Source organism: Bos indicus x Bos taurus, chromosome 21 (assembly GCF_003369695.1).
Source record: "Bos indicus x Bos taurus breed Angus x Brahman F1 hybrid chromosome 21, Bos_hybrid_MaternalHap_v2.0, whole genome shotgun sequence".
Taxonomy (NCBI): domain Eukaryota; kingdom Metazoa; phylum Chordata; class Mammalia; order Artiodactyla; family Bovidae; genus Bos; species Bos indicus x Bos taurus.
In genome coordinates this window covers 57,232,636-57,249,972 of record NC_040096.1, presented here as the reverse complement: position 1 = coordinate 57,249,972, position 17,337 = coordinate 57,232,636, and the positions used below count along the sequence as shown (strand labels likewise).

At 50.1% G+C, this 17,337-nt stretch overlaps 1 protein-coding gene across 1 annotated transcript in view; it reads right to left on the bottom strand.

Annotated features, from left to right (window-relative positions):
• Positions 1–17,337, bottom strand: part of RIN3 (Ras and Rab interactor 3) — a 136,400-nt gene that overhangs the window by 60,427 nt on the left and 58,636 nt on the right. The window contains exon 3 of the mRNA XM_027520982.1: positions 15,316–15,433. Coding sequence (XP_027376783.1) covers positions 15,316–15,433 — 118 coding nt within the window. The remainder of the gene's footprint in view (positions 1–15,315; positions 15,434–17,337) is intronic.

Sequence of the window (17,337 nt, the reverse complement as noted above, 5' to 3'; positions counted from 1 at the left end):
GGAATCAAGAACAAGGGATCAGGGATTCCCTGGTGGCTCAGTGGTAAAGAATCTGCCTGCCAACGCAGGAAACACAGGTTCAATCCCTGATCTGGGAAGATCCCACATGTATGCTGGGGAGCAGCTAAGCCTGGGCGCCACAACTATTGAGCCTGTGCTGTAGAGCCTGGGAGACGCAGCGAGAGAGGCCATTGCAATGAGAAGCCTCTGCACCACAGCTAGAGGGTAGCCCCTGCTCACTGCAACTCGAGAAAAAGCCCATGCAGCCCTGAAGACCCAGCGCAACCAAAAATAAATTATAAAAAGACACAAGGGACCAGTCTCGAGTCAACTGACATTTCTCTCGCTTGGAGATGCTACTGAAACACCTGCTGGTAGATACTCAGCTATCTGGGCTCAGGACATGGCTTTCTTCTCGCCAGCCCTGGTGTGAGTATCCCGGAGCAGGCTTGGCCCTTGCCAGGGGAGGCCCTCAGTTCCAGGGAACAAATTCAATGAGAGGTGTGACGCTAGGGCACTTGATTTCGGCTGTAGGTCAAACTGCATCCTTCCAATCAGTCCATCGGTAGGAAAGCTGAAAGCTGAGGTTATGATCCTTTATTCCCTCGTTGGTTCTGAAGGCAGGAGTGGAGGAAAGGGAATGGTATTTACAGAACCGCCCCCATTTCCCAAATCCTCCGCAGGCCTAGGGCTGAGTGCTGCCCTGAACGGGGAAGCGACACCAGCGCTGCTGCCCGAGGAGCATCTCTGTGGGCGCAGGGACCTTCCCACGACCTGCTGGGGGTCAGGGTCAGGGTCAGGGTCAGGGTTCAGTGTCCTCGGGCAAGCAGATTCACAGAGCCTTGGGTTCCTCTGCCTGTCATCTAGTTGAAGGGCCCCTTTGGCTACCATGTGGCATTTTTACTGGCCAGTAAGAAGACTGGATTGATCTCTAGGCCCAGAGGTGGAAACAGGCCTCTGGACCCCACAAGAGGTGACCACTACAGAGAGATGATGTGGGCCTAGCACCTCACCCCTCAGAGACTCTCAGAGCTTTACCTCGGGCTCCACCCTCCCTCCAGAGGCCTGGACCCAAGGCTTCATTCATTTTCATTCAACAAGTACCTTCTGAGCAGCTACTATGTGCCAGGCACTGCTCCAGGCACCGGGGTGGTGGTGGTGGGCTTCTTTCTCCCTGGCACGGTGGCCCCCCGTGTTCCCTGCTTGTCCAACCAGTCTTCCCCTGGGCCTGGGGTGACACTGCACAGGTTCCCAACATCAGGGGCCCCAGGAACCACAGAACCCTCTTCCCTCCTCAGCCAGCTCTGCCAATCGGCAGTCAGTCTTCCTCCTGGATACCTCTGGGCCGTGTCCCCTCCTCCCCACACTGACATCACTGTCAGGTCCAGGCCCCACATGCTACCTCCTACTTGAATTCCTTCTGGTGTCGATCCCCTGGGGTCTCCCCTGTTGCAGCCTCCACACTGCCCCCGGTGGGGAGGGACTTCTGTTTAAAAGGTGCATCAGATCATGCCTCACCCCACCCAGCCCCTACCCCTAACGCCCTTCTGCCGGGGTTCCCCGTGGCCTGTAGGATAAAGGTTGAGCTGCAGGACATGGATACATGTCCCTCTGTGATCCACTCTGGCCAATGGTCTCATCTCTGCCTGTCCCCCACTCCTCACACCCTACGTTCCAGCAGATACCACATCCCTTGGACACATCCCAATATCCTGTAACTCCACGCCCTGCATGTCCTGTCCTACCACCTCGTGTGTTCTGCCACCCTCATTCAAACAGGACACTTCTAGTCATCCTTCAAGATACAATTCACATGTCCTCACTCCCCAGAGGTGAGCCGTGGGGTCTTACTCACCTTCCAGGGTCAGGGGTCCTTCCTCTGAGTACAGTAAAATCCTAACCTTTTCTTAATATCATCATCTCTGTATCCCTAGGGCCTAATGGCCTTAAGTTGAGTAAATGAATAATTGAATGTCTCAGGTGATTCTTTATATAGTGCATGTGATCCCTGCACCCCGAGGTAGATAGAAGTTTCCCTGAGAGCAGAGCCCTATTTTCAATCCAAGAGCAGTACAGCATTGTGTCAAGGGAGCATTGTGCTGGGGAGCCAGGCTGCCTGGGTTTAAATCCTGACCCCACCACTTACTAGTGTGTGTCCTGAGCAAGATACTTAGCCTCCTTATGCCTCAGTATCCTCAGCTATGAAATAGGGATCGTACTTGTTCTGTATCTATTGCTGTGCAAAAAACTACTTACAAAATTTAGTGGCATAAAGCAACCACCTTCTTATTGTAGCTCATGATTTTGTCGGTTGGGAATTTGGGCAGGGCTCTGCTGGAAGATTCCTCTGCTCCTTCTAGCACTGACTAGGTCACCTGGTGATACTGGCTGGGGATCGGTCTGGTCCAGAGGGGCCGAGAAGCCTTTACTCATGCCTGGGCCTTGGCAGGCACAGCTAGAAGGCTAGACTCAGCCAGGCCCCCTTGGGCCTCTCTCTATGTCCATGTAGTCTCCAGGCTTCTCCAGTACAGTGGTCTCAGGGTCATCAGACTTCTTACACGGCAACTCAGGGCTCCCAGACTCCAGGCAGAAGCTGCCAGTTCTCCAAAGTGCTACACATGGAGCTGGCATAGTGTCACTTTGGCCTTATTCTGTTGCCCAGTCCGAGCGGACTCAGATTCATGGGGAGAGGCACAGCTTCCACTTCTTGATGGGAAGAGTGTCAAAAAAAGCACAGCCACCTTCAACCTGCCACGCGATTGTGTCTATATTCTAGAGCTGATGTGCAGATTAAATGAATTAAAACATATAAAGTGCTTAGGGAATGATGATTGCTCTCAACGTCCTACTTCCTTAGCATTCTCTCACTGTTCCTAGCCAAGTTCTCAGGAAATATTCCGTGTCATAACTCAGTAGAGGAGGAGTCACAGAGAGAACATTCTAGGTTGGGCTGCATAAAGGGAGCTTCTGGGACCAACCCCTGACCTATACTCAGCAAACCAGGGGTTCACCTGGAATCCCAAGATGCTGAAAACAGAGTTCTGAGGGAGCCCAGGAGAGAACAGAACCAACGCAAATTCAGCACACAGTCTACAGGTGCCAAAACCCACGGGCCCCCTCTCCACGGGTTTCCCCAAACACACACGTCACAGATGAGGACACTGAGCTCAGAAAGGGCTCTGGAGCTTGCCCAGGTTCAACCAGCTAGTAAGTGACAAAGCAGACTTCACATCGGAGTCTGCCTGTGTGTTGGTTCTTTCTACTACAGCCACTGCCACAGAGAAAACCGTGGGACATGCTCCGTCCCGTCTTCTCCATGACCCACAGGGCTTTGGTCCCACCCCTCAGGCTTCACCAGAAAGGACCTCACAATCTCAAACATTATCCCGGGATGGGCTTACAGTCTTACATCATCCACCCAATTTCTCTGGGAATCTCTGCCACACCTGCTGTTCCACTCCCTGATTCCATTTCCTGTTTCTGCAAAGAAACAGCCCCCCACCACTTTTAAAGATACAGATTGTCATGTGAGAATTATAACAAACTACATATAAATATGCACAGCATATCTACACACACACACAGAACACATCATGCTTTAGTCTGCAAAATGCTCACACATACATTCCCTCCCGACGGTTCCACGAGGTTGGCAGCACCGTCCCCATTTTATAGACAAGGAAACTGAACGGTGGTGTGCTGGTAATGTTTAACAACCAGCTTTCCAGGGAAAGAAAGCCCCAGTTTTATGACATAGTCCAATTTCCATGATGTAAATGCTCCCACTGCATTGATTTCAAGCACCGAGTTGGGAAGAGATGTGCAGTGTGAACTCTCACGGGCTGGAATGACCTGGCTCCAGCACCCCACCAAAACCGAGGCTCAGAGACAAGCCCGCCTGCAGACAGTCATCAAGAGGCAGAACCATTAACAGGCCATGAACCCAGGTAATCCCACTAGCTCCTCTCCATAGCTGTCCTTATTGAAGCCACCCAACCCCCGTCTGCTACTTTCTTTCCAGCTCTGGCTCTGTGCAGTGAAAATAAAGCATTAGCACCTGGGTCTACTCTTAGCTCAGGCCTCATGCTCTGAGGGTGGGCTTCCCTGATAGCTCAGTCTCAGTTGGTAAAGAATCCGCCTGCAATGCAGGAGACCCTGATTCGATTCCAGGGTCGGGAAGATCCCCTGGAGAAGGGATAGGCTACCCACTCCAGTATTCTGGCCTGGAGAATTCCATGGACTGTATAGAGTTGGACAGACTGCAAGGAGTTGGACACAACTGAACAATATTCACATACTCGGAGGGTAGTTTCAAAGTTCTCATGTATACGCCATGATGGTCTGCTCGACACCCCGCTCTCTGTGCCCCCCACCAGCCCTAACTTGAAGCCCCATGCACATGAGGACCACGGAGGCAAGACAAGAAGCAACCTGCTCAGATGAAGGTGCTTTGAACATGGAGTTGAGAGCCTGGCTTCAGTCCCAGTTTCATCCTTGGGCACAATTCCCTCCGCTGCAAAATGGGGGTCTAGCACCTGCTTCGTAGGGCTGTGGTAAAGACACGAGGAATGGCTTCCATGAAGACGGCCTCATGCCTGGTACACAGAGAGTCTGGTACACAGTCTGGTACAAGGGAGTTTCCCCAGTAGCTGGGGCCAAAGGCTATATAAGATTTCAAGGGTAGGGTCTAGTATTGAAGAACTGAGTCTCACCTGGGGGCTTCCCAGGGCAGTCTTGAACTGCAAACAACGACTACATTAAAGAAACATCTCAAGAGGGGAAGTTCCACTGCGGCGAGTTCCCTGAAAGTTTCCACTGTGTAAACCAAGGCCGAGACAGCAAAAAGCACAACAGAATGTATGTAACAGACTTGGGACTGCCAATAAAAGCAATGCAAACTATTCTCTGATTCCTAACAGATCTAGAGAAATGGTGGTGGTGTAACTGCTCAGTCGTGTCTGATTCTTTGCACTGGTGGTGGTTTAATTGCTCAGTCGTGTTTGATTCTTTGCAACCCCATGGTCTGTAGACCCCCAGACTTCTGTCCAGGCAAGAATACTGGAGTGGGTTGCCATTTCCTTCTCCAGGGCATCTTCCCAACCCAGGGATTGAATTCGCATATCCTCTGTCTCCTGCATTGCAGGCAGATCCTTGATATCCAGGGAGATGGACACACGCGCACACAAAATCATAGAAGTCACTAGTCCATTTCTACAGAACTTTCCAGAAGGTTTCACTTCTGACTGCTTCCTTAAATAGTTTGGGCAGAAAGGAAAAGTTGATGGGACAGGCATAATACTGTGGCTTCCCAAGTGGCCAGCGGGGTTGCCTGGGACACTGAACATGTATTTTCCTCACCTGTGGTGAGGCTTTTTATCCTAGTACTTGGGATGTCTGGGGCCAGGCAAACCAAGACGAGCACCTTCTCTCTGTATGGGGCTTCATCTTTCCAAGGCATTTTATGTCCATTTCTTGCCTGGTGAGGTCAGGTGGCCCAGAGACATTGGGTGACATGCTTAAGGTAACACAGCAGGTTACTGGTGGAGCCAGATTAGAACCCCATTCATTGACACCCGACATGGTTTTGCATAAACTCACACTGATGCTGTTCCTCTTTCTGGTGGGAAGGCTGCCTGGAAGCGTCCAGAGCCAGGCAAATCTGTGAGGCGCTTCAGAAGTCCTCAGAGGTGGACTTCCCTGGTGGTCCAGTAGCTACGACTCCGTGCTCCCAGTGCAGGAGGCCAGAGTTCGATTCCTGGTCAGGAATCCAGAGCCCACAAGCCACAGCTGAGACCCCGCGTACTGCAACTAAGGCCCGGCGCAGCCAAATAAAATTTTTAAAAAGTGTCCAGAGGTAACAATCAGCTTTCCCTTTCGGGAAAGAACTCTCAAATCTGAGTTCCCCTGGAACAAGCCCGAAGAAGTCCTGAATATTGGGGGCACTCCTTCCAGAGCAAAGCTCCATACAGGGACACCAATGAGAACTGCAAAGCCACTTGTAAAAAGCACTTTGCCTTGTTTCTTCCAACCCACTCAGCTACCCAAGTGATCTTTCTAAGAGTAGAATTTGGTCTCTTCTGAGCCCAGGGCTCAATAGCTGCTAGTTATGTACACACGGGAACGAATGGATGGACGGATGCAGTAGTATGCAGCTTGCTCTGGAATCTCTGTCAGGTTTTAGGTATGTTTGAATGTTTTCTTGTTTATTCCCCACAGCAATTTCCTTGGGGGCATCTTTAACCCTATTTATGGTTGATGAAAGTGAGGCCCAGGAATCACACCTTGCTTGAGTTCCCAGAGCCAATTAAGCAGGAGAACTGAACGCAAATCCAGGTTTTCTGACTCCAAGACCTCTCTGTCAAGGGTGAAGGTGAGCAGAGAAGGGGAAGAGGCAATTAACTTTTCATGAGTACCGACTCCATGTAGTTTCAGTTAGTCATCACTCTGATTATGAGGTCATTTCACAGTCGAGAAAACCAAGGCTTATTTAGGTGGATGACTGAGTAGCATGGCCAAGCCCTCACAGCTGATGAACGCAAAGGGGTGGCATTTGAGTTTGGATCCATTGGGTTCCAAAGCACACTCTCTGGGTCCTAGAGACTCTCTGCACAAGTGTGAGGTGTGACTAACCGGTTGAGCAGTGGTGCTACCCTTTGCTAGGCTATGGGGACCACAGATGTTTCAGACAGAAGCTCTACCCTTCTGTAGATGAGTACAGCTGACTGGCTGAGAGGAGAGGGCTTCGAGCCCCCCCAGCACAGCCCAGAGGTGGGGTGACACAGTGAGTGTGGAGGAGCACGGCGCCAGATGTGGATGCAAGCATTAGTTGTCTTCCAGGGGCCTCGTTGTGGAGGTTACCTGGGAGAAACTGCCTCCATCAGGCAGCAGACGCATAAGAACTTCACTGTCCACCTAAGTAGTCTCAACAGGAAGTCTGCGGCCTGGGCGGGTGGTGGGCATGGGGAGGATGCCGGAGGTCAGATGAGCCTCAATGAAAGCAGGTGCCCCCTCCTCTGCTATTTCAGGACGGCCAGGACAAACCAACTCCCACTCTTTGCTGGCCAATGCCTGGCACTCCACCCCTGTAATATCAGTACAGTAACTATTCCCACTGAGATGCACGCCCTTGTGGCTGGGAGCACTACTTTATGATGGTGTTAGTCTTTCATACGTTAGTATGAATCTGTTTACTGGCTAGAGAATTTCGAGAGCAGTTTTTCATGGAAGGTGGCAGAGGGAGGCAGAAACAGCTGGAAAGGAAGGTGGGAGCCCCAGACACAAATGTTGATAATCCAAACCCATAGTTTTCTTGTGACAGGAAGCCCAGGAGGCACTGGGGCCCGATCCCTCTGGAGTCACCCCAAAAAGAGGGGTTGTAGCTATGCAGAGGCCCCTGGCTCTCTGAAGCCGCTGAGTTGGACTGTCTTCTCTCTCAGACACATCTTCTGAAGCTGCAAAGCCCCTGAAGGTGGCAGTCACTGTACACACAGGCTGAGGCCACTCTCTGGGGCCTGGTGACAGTGTGACACTTCCCTTCCCTCCACAAACCACTTCCCTCTTCTCTTGCCTCCAAGGCCACGTGGCCTGGATCTTTCTCCCCTCTCTGTCAAAACCTCCCCTGGTGTTCCATTTCCACAGAGCCAGATAAAACTCCTGGTGCCCTCAAAGTGCACACTAACATTCTAGCTCTTATGACCATCTGACTTCCATTTCTGGTTAAGTGCGTGTGGGTCCGCTCAGCATTGGCCAATGTCAGGCGCCGTGTCTTACAGAGCCTTCCTAAGTGTCATTCAGCACACAGTTCATTGGATGCAAAGTCTTTGAAATGTTTAATAACACAGAGAAAGCTCATAATAAAATGTTTAAGTGAAAAAAGAAGGCTAAAAAATATGCACCACTATGATTCAAAAATCTATTAAAAAAAAAGAAAGAAACAAAGTCAAAGATTTACAGTAAGGTTCTCGGAGTTCAATTATCTGATGATGTATTTTTTCCTAGACCAACCTCAATTCTGGAAGCTGAAAGAGGAATTACTGAAAATAGAAAGATACAAACTGCGGTTACTTTTTTTTTGCCAAAACCTGCACAGGTAATAACCAATATGAGATAAGAAGAATGAATTAACTTCTTAGAGGAGTCCTGCAAGAGCACGGCGCTGCAGGAAGTGATGGTTTTGAGGTCTGAGCTGCATGTTACTCAACCCCACAGCTAATTATAACTGCTAGAATTTATTGAGTGCTTACTACACTCAGACACTGTGACAGCTTTCCCCCATACATGACTTCATTTTGTCAGGAGACAGCACTAGGATATTATAGTTACCTCTGTTCTGACACCAAGCCCAGAGTCTGTGCTTTCCAAACCACCAAGCTATTCTCCAGCGCCCACTGGGTGTCCTACAATTTAACTCAGTTCTTTATTTTCAAAAATGTAACAACATATTTTTTTTGGCTGAGCCATGCAGCATGTGAAATCTTAGTTTCCCCGACCAAACTCACACCCCCCTGCATTGAAAGTGCAGAGTCTTAATCAATGGACCTCTAGGGAAGTTCCCAGTCTAACTCAATGCTGACACTATGTACCCAGAGCCAGCGTCAGATCCCACCCCACTTGAGACACTAATCACAAGTCTAGGTTGTTACCCGTGCTTGTGACCAATCACCTATGGGATCGGAGGTTCTGATGACTTGGGTTCAATTAATCTGCTAGAGTGGGTTGCAGAACTCAGGAAACCCATTTACTCACAAGATCACTGGTTTGTATTAAAAGACATAACTCAGGAACAGCCAAATGGAAGAGACACACAGGACAACGTATGCAGGAAGGGGCCAGAGCTTCTCTGCTCTCTGAGCACACCACTCTCCCCAATCTCCATTGTGTTCACAAACCAGGAAGCTCTCTGAACCCGGTCCCTTTGGATTTTTATGGAGGCTTCATTTCACAGACATGATTGATCAAATCATTGGCCATCAGAGATACTCAACCTCCAGCTCCTCTCCCTTTCCCAGAGGTTGGGAGTGGAACTGAAATTTCCAACATTCCAATCGAATGATTGGTTTCCTGGCAACCAACCCCCATCCTTAGGTACTTTCCCAAAGTCACCACATTGACATAAACTCAGGTGTGGTTGAAAGGCTTTGTTATGTGTCTCAAGTTACAGTTATGGCTCTTATTACTTAGAAAATTCTGAGGGAGCTCTGTGCCAGGAATGGGAATGAAAACCGTGTATATTTCTAATTGTAGGTCACAATATCACAGGTCCGAGGCTGAGTACTTCCTATGTGCCAGGCAGCACTGCCTCTCATCCCTACTGTGTTCACTCATCAATCCTCCAACAGCCATGCTACAGATGTTCCCATTTTGCAGACGAGAAAATTGAAGCACAGAGATGTTAAGATACTTGTCTAATGTCAGAAGATGCCAGGGACAGAATAAAAACCTAGAACTGTCAGTCTTTCCAAAGCTCATGATCTCAAAAGAGGTTTGCCTTGACAAAAGCACAAGACTCACCATGATACAATGCCCCCTGCCTGATAAAATATCAAGAGCTTGCCTTCTTCATACCAACCCTGACTTTAACATAATCATTCCTTACCTTTTTATGGACTTAATATGTTTTGGCCGAAATACAGGTGAAATCTCATTCTAGGATAATGGCTCAGTTGGTGAAAGGGTCAAACCCAAGAGCACCAAAGCAAATCTTCAGTGCGGACCTCAAAGGCAATTTGTGTGACACTCTGCCCTCCAATACATACAGATCTCTACTGCCTGGGAGGACTCATCTAGAACTGCTCCCCTCCTTGGTTTGAAAGGCCCCCCAATCCAGTGGTGATAATCATCAGCACCAATCAGCACAACATTCACCACCGAGGTGGGCTTTGTTCCCAAGCACAAGTGTATTTATCTCATTCAACTAGTTGGCCCCAAATCACAGGTCCAAGGGTGGGAGATCTGCTCAAAAACAAGAAGAAATCTTAACTGAGTTCAACAGGCCAGCCTTTCTATTGCCAGGGGTCAGTGTGGACTAGGGGATAGGCAAGAAGGGAAGTGGGGCTGCCCCGAAACGAGGCCAAGTGGCTCAGACTGAGTACCGGGCAGTCACTTCCTGTAGGGGCCAGACCACACCATCCGCTGCTGTCTCATGATTCTGCTTCTGCAGATGGGGCCAACTGACTTTCTGTTATATATCAGCCAGGAGAAAATGCCATCACATGAAGGTGTCACTGCTGCCATCTTCAAGGGTGCAGATTAATGAAAAAGACAGCTCGTGTCCCCCAGCCAGCTAGTTAATTTCAGCCATAAAGGGGCAAGGCTGCACCTGGAGGCCGGTCAGACCTCCATCCTGTGTCCTGTCCCTTCGCCTCCTATATCCCCCGAGCCAATGTCTTTTCTGCCAGTTCTCAGCCACCACCTGCCACACATACACGTCTGGCCTCTGAGTGTCCCTGATGAAGCTAAGTGGTGACACGCGTGTCACCTTGGAGCAGCACAGAGGGGAATCAGGAGTGCAATAGCTGACAACAGTTGTTCAAAACAGCCGCCACCCCTCCGTGCCAGTCACACACTGGCAGGAGGATCATACTTTCCATCCCACTGTGTCCAGTCTGGCCATTCGACCTGTTTTGGCCAATGAGATGTGGTGGGAAGTGACTTCTGCCACCTCTGAATAAATCTGCCATCTCTCTCCGTCCCCTCTGCACCCTCCCCTCCCTGGGTGCTGCTTTTTCAGCCCAGACTGCAGAGTGAAATGTTTTTGTAAAGAGTCTCAGCTGACACGTGATGTGAGTGAGAAGCACTCACTTACTGTGAGTGCAGTGCTGTGGGTATAGAAGTCTCTGCAGGGCAGGGCTGTTTGTCACCACAGCATAGCTAGCCTGAGCGGACTGGTTCAGGATTTCGCCAAAAAACTCTTAACAAGGAACTAGAGGATGACCCGAGCACACAGAGGCACAGAGGGGGTCTGCAAAGGTCTCTCTCGTTCAAGGCCAACAGAGGCGGGCCACAGATGAGGCCGACTGCCCACATCCTGGGGGATCCCCTTGTCTCCTTCCTTCGCCTCAGTTCTGTGTGGGGAATCCCAACAAAAGGTCCCAGGTCCAGGCTCTGGGCCTTTCCCTTGCCCACTTCCTCCTCAGGCCACCCCCCACCGCAGCCACCATGGCCACAGGAGGATGCAAGAAGTTGGTGGCTCCTTCCTCCCACAGAGGACTACGGTGAGGCCCCACAGGCTGGGATATACCCAGAGCCTTGGAGCGCAGTGTGCAGGCTTAGTCTACTCTTCCTTGTGTCTTAGTCCTGAAGGAGCCTTAATAACAGCAGCAATAACAACAACAGTGATAATAACAAACACAGTTATTACCCTCTAGGGTGCTCTGGGTACTACCCTAAGCACTTCAGATACACTAACTCCTCCTTCCAGCCCGCTATGGCAGCAGCACCATTATCATCCCCATCTTAGAGGCCTGGAGAGGTTAGGCGAGGGGCCCAAGGTCACACAGGTGGTTAAAGGCAGAGCTCCGATTCCAACACAGGCAGTGTGGCTTCCCTGGTCTGTGCTTGACCATCATGTTAAGGAGCAGGAACCACACAGGAAGACAGCACAAAGGTGGAAGCGGCGAAGCGATGTGGCAAAGAAACACGCCACCTGCTGCTTTCTTGCTGTTGTCTGGTTTCTCTAGAGGCAGACCTCAGGATTGAGGTTTGGGGAGCAGAGGAGTAAAATTAAAAAAAAAAAAAAAGAGCAAAATGAAACACATACAAACCTATAGACGACATCTGTGCAGTCACAGGGAATGGATACGAATTGTGATTTAGAAGATTTATGTTTCACGAAGGATGTTTGGTTTGGGTTTTGATGCTCTTTTCAGCTAAGCTGAGCATACATTTTTAAAGGTTTAAAAATGGAAAATGGATTCTACCACGTGGCCCCGGGAGGAAGACATGAAATCAGAGAAGGAAGCTTCCTTCATTCTGAATGCCTTGGCGTATTCCTTGGGCTCCTACTCAAGAATGAGACACACAACCAGATGTGACATCTGGTTTCATGGATTAGACCTTGTGCGTGCTTCCCAACCAAGCTCCAAAAGCCTGGGGCAGCCAGACTGTCACTGGGGTGGGAAGACCTAGAAGTGATTACCCTGGAGATGGGGCAGGGAGGTGGGAAAAGAAGCTCGGGGGCCAAGGATTTTGGAAAGCAGAGCTTCTAGACATTCCATCCATCCAGCCCAACTCCTTTTCCTCCACGAAGGCTCCCTGGTCGGCCTGCGCTTGAAACTGTGCTCCCCCCTTCCACTTCTTGCACATGTGCTGACGTGTAACCGGCTCAGCACAACACCCCCATTTTCAGCTACTTTCCCAAAGTTCGTGTTGAAATTCAGGAGCGCAATTGGCTCCTGGGTTTCTAAAGGATTGTAGATACTTGATTCCTGTAGGTACTCTGGGCAGCCAAGTCCCCAAAAGCCTGGTTACTCGCCATAAGAAGCAGGACGAAATGAATCCATAAGCAGGAAGGCTGATGGCTGTCTTTTTCCCAGATCAAAAGTGCACCCAGGGTCTGTGTAGCCACCGGGTGCCCCAAACAACCTCACTCCTTCTGTAGTTAACATGTTTGGTCTGGGGAAACTGTAACATTCTCCTTCTTCTCTGAGATCCCTACTGGATGCTGTAGGACAGCAGTCATTACGGGTTGCTCTATAAATTAACAACCCCACACACTCCTTACCCTTTACCCAGAGAGCAGACTCTGAGCAGTTCACCAAGATCCCGGCTTTTTTTGCCTTCCCTTTCACTTTCATGCATTGGAGAAGGAAATGGCAACCCAATCCAGTATTCTTGCCTGGAGAATCCCAGGGACGGAGGAGCCTGGTGGGCTGCCGTCTATGGGGTTGCACAGAGTCAGACAGGACTGAAGCGACTTAGCAGCCGCAGCGGCAGATGACTGGACTACATATCCCAGTTTCCTTTGCAGTTGGGCGTGGCCACGTGAGGACGTTCTAACCAATGGAATGTGAGCACAAGTGTCACACCCACTTACAGGCATTGAGGTAAGACCTATCCACAAGACTCCCCTTTCCCCTTCCAGCCTACCATGTGGAAGGCATGCCATGTGGTTGGCATGGAGTCAACCACAGGAGGGCTTCTCAGGTGGCACTACTGGTAAAAGAACCTGCCTGCCAATGCAGGAGACAGAAGAGCCAAGGGTTTGATCCCTGGGTCCGGAAGATCCCCAGGAGAAGGGCATGGCAACCCACTCCAGGATTCTTGCCTGGAGAATTCCATAGACAGAGGAGCCTGGCAGGCTACAGTCCATGGGGTTGCAAAGAATCGGACAAGACTGAAGTGACTTAGCATGCATGCCTGTGCAACCACAGGAAACTGGAGGCTGCATGCTCAAGGTGGGGTCCCTGAATGAGCCTTCCCCACTGACCAGGAATCTTGCACATGATCAGGAACTAGCCACTTTTGAGTTTGAAAGTGTTGGTCGCCCAGTGGTGTCTGATTCTTTGCAACTCTGTGGACTGTAGCCCACCAAGCTCCTCTGTCCATGGAATTCTCCAAACAAGCATACTGGAGCGGGTTGCCATTTCCTGCTCGAAGAGATCTCCCCAACCCGGGGATCGAACTCAAGCTATTCCAATTTTTGTTGTTATTGCAGCAGCTGGCTAATCTTCCCGCTTACATGTTCTCCATAGCATGGCTCTCCATCAGATGATCACCTTACATCACTTACTCATTTATCGTCTCCTCTCTCAGAGCAGGGCCTGTGTTTTGTTCCCTGCTGTGTCCCTAGTGCTACAGCAGCTCCCGACACCACGCTGAGACACTTAATAACCAATTGTTAAATACACAAATGAGTAGGTGATGTTTCACCCATTCAGTGTTTGCCAAGAACAGGAATCTGCCCCTGCTTTTGCATGCTCCTCTGCCTCTGAGCTAGAAAATTAGCATATAATTAAATTAACATCCTCACTCTTCTGGATCCAGCCTGTATTCCCTTCTCTTTCACATCCTCCCAGAATCCTTCCCACAATGGTCTGCAGCTTCTGTGCTCCTGAGCTGGAGGTCCCTGTGCAGTTACAACTGTCACACTGCACAGCAAGGGCAGGGGTCTGTGTCTCTCCCACCCACCATGTCCCCCACCCTCCAACTAGACTGGGAGAGCCTTGAGGCCAGAACTCTGTTTTTTCATCTTACATCTTCCCAGTGTTGGGCACAAGTGTCTCTTAAGAAACAAGCACCCTAAAATATTGAATAAATATTTGTAAAAATATGTACCATATGTATATAACATTTGGGCTGCCCAGGTGGCTCAATGCTAAGGAACTCGCCTGCCCATGAAAGAGACATAAGAGACATGGGTTGAGAAGATCCCGTGGAGAAGGAAATGGCCACCCTCTCCAGTATTCCTGCCTGGGAAATCCCAGGGACAGAGGAGCCTGGCAGGCTACAGTCCATGGGATTGCAAAAGAGTCCGACACGACTTAGCGACTACACAACAACAACATTTAACATTCAATTATGCAAACATTTGATTACCTTATGTATTTCTATCCTAAACACTTAAATATTTTATCTTTGTTTAACTGTTGTTACTCTGCTGCTAACCAAGAATAAAAAGCTTCCCACACTCTTGGATCCATTTATAAGGGACCTGAGCTGGTGCTCAGAATAGTCTACAGATTTCTTCAATTAAGCTTTTCGGATCTTAATACCGGCATGGCGCATGAGAGGAGGGGGAAGCCCAAACACTTTCAGTTGCACACAAACCAACCCTTGATTGGCGTCCCCAAACATTTTTCCACAGAGGCCCAAGCCTGCCTCCTGGCACCCCTGGGCACACACAGGATTTTTGTTTTTCAAAGTGCTTGTCCATTTGACCCTCACAAAGGCAGTGGGATACACACAGGAAGAGCCTATTCTGTCCATTTGAAAGATATGAAAATTGAGTCTCAGAGAGGTTCAGTGACTTGTCCAAGATCACAGTTTGTGTGCTGAGCTGTCACTAGGATCCAGGGCCCCAGACATTTCCCCTCTTTTCCTTCCCTTTCTTTAGCATGACCTAAACAAAAGGAAACTTCACAGGGGCCTTGAGGAAGCAAAGCCATCGAGCTGTGACACGGGTGAGTGCGAACACGTTGACTTTGAGTGATAAACCTGAGTTCAGAACAAACTGAGCCAAACAACTTCAGCAGATGAAAGCTTCCCCCCTTCTTCTAACTTTAGAGCCTTCTGGCCTGAGGGGAGTGTCTGTGGTTACAGGGTGTAGCATCTGCTGCCGCTGTGTGGTTGGAGGCAGAATGGGAAGATGGTACTCACTCGATTTTTCTTCTTTAATGGTGTATTCGAGCACCTCGGATGAGCTCTCGTTCAGGGAAGGGAAGTGGACACAGAGCACCAGGTGCTTCAAGCTGCTGTCCCGGCGGACCAGGAATGTCTGCAATGGAGGAAGAGGGCACTCCATGAGTCAAAGATGTGGCAGGAGGTTGGAAGGACAGCTGTGAGATGGGAGTCATCTGGAAGGTTCCAGAAACCAAGAGGCAGGGTGGTGGAGTCTAGCATTCCCAAGGACAAGTAGGGGTTCTGTCCCAAGAGCCATGTGTCACCTGGCACATGTGGCATGGAGCCTTGAACCTCGGTTTCTCATTTGTGTATGGAAGTGGAGTTCAACTAAATCAAGGCAGATTCCTGTGTCCCCACCGTCTGAGATGCTGGTTTGTTGGGGGTGGGTCTGGGTCTGGAATCAGGTGAATCTGGTACAGGTAGAGATCTGGGGACTACTTTTAGAAAAGCACAGACATAACGGCTGAATCTCAACTCACACCCTAGCGCACATGCTCTAGGGGAGGCTGGAAACAATCATAGATATTAGTCAAGTCACACTATTTTTTTTCCCATGGAAACAAAAATAGCAAATAACTAATATACAGCTTGTGCTGTGACAGCAACTGTTAGGAATGCTTTGCATATGTTTACTTGCTTGATCCTCCCGATAACCCTGTGACATGAGTGTTGCTGTTATCCCTGCTTCACAGATGATGGAAGGTGCTCCCTGACCCTAACAGGACCTGGCTCTTGGGGCTGGTGTGAAGACAGACTGAGGAAATACCTGTATGGGTTTGGGCCCCAGGACACACCCTGAAGGCTGTTCCTGGCCAAAGCTTCACAGCTGATGGGGTAGAGCTGGGATTCAGCCTAGGTCACTGATACCCACGCTCTAGACCCCATGCTATGCAGCCCTTCTCTGTTCCCCACATCCCGCATGGGGGGAACTAGTCCTTTCTTATTCTGTGGATTTACTCTAGTCGTAAATGATGCTCCTGAGCCCTGAGGACCTATTTGTGCTGTAGTAACCAAGCATTACCTGAAGTCTAAACCAGAGCCAGTGTGTTTACAGATGCCTCACTTTTACTTTGGAGAAGGCAATGGCAACCCGATCCAGTACTCTTGCCTGGAAAATCCCATGGACGGAGGAGCCTGGTAGGCTGCAGTCCATGGGGTCGAGAAGAGTCGGACACGACTGAGTGACTTCACTTTCACTTTTCACTCTCATGCATTGGAGAAGGAAATGGCAACCCACTCCAGTGTTCTTGCCTGGAGAATCCCAGGGACGGGGGAGCCTGGTGGCTGCCGTCTATGGGGTCACACAGAGTCGGACACGACTGAAGCGACTTAGCAGTAGCACTTTTACTTCTCCTCTCCAGACGACCGTTCTGCTCAGCTAAAGAGCCTGTGACTCTGAAGTTTTCCCCCGTCATAGCCACAGCCACCCTGGGGCTGTGCCCCCCAACCCCAGAAGGCCATCATGGGGAGGGAGCCCCTGCTTCCTTTCACAGCCTCTGTGGTTTTAAAAATGTTCTCTTTCCTCTCCATTGGCCCCACTCAGGCTCATCCCTCCTTCCAGGTGATAATAGAGGCCTTCTGGAATCTCCCCAGCCTCCAGGGCATGGTGTCCCCCTGGGGAAGAGGGAGAGGGAGTGGTCCTCTCCCCAGGGAAGGGTCAGTCCTTCCTTTCCTGAGAAAAGACTTGGTCACTGTGTCCCCCCTCTCCTCCAACCTCAACCAGGGGTCTAAGCCCCTCCCAAGAGCCCAGGCTAGAGTTCTGAAGACCAGGAGCCTGGTCAAAGATGCTGAGAAAAATTTGGGAAGCAGGGCCACTGGGACTTCCAGAGTACATGGCCCCACACATAAGAGGCTCTGGAGGAAGAGAGAGATGGCGCTTCTTCCCTTCTCCCTCCAAGGCACTGTCCCACCACCTCTTGGGAGATGCTCCAAATTCCCTGCCATTGCAACTGATTACTATTGGATTGATGTTGAAGCTGAAGTTCCAATACTTTGGCC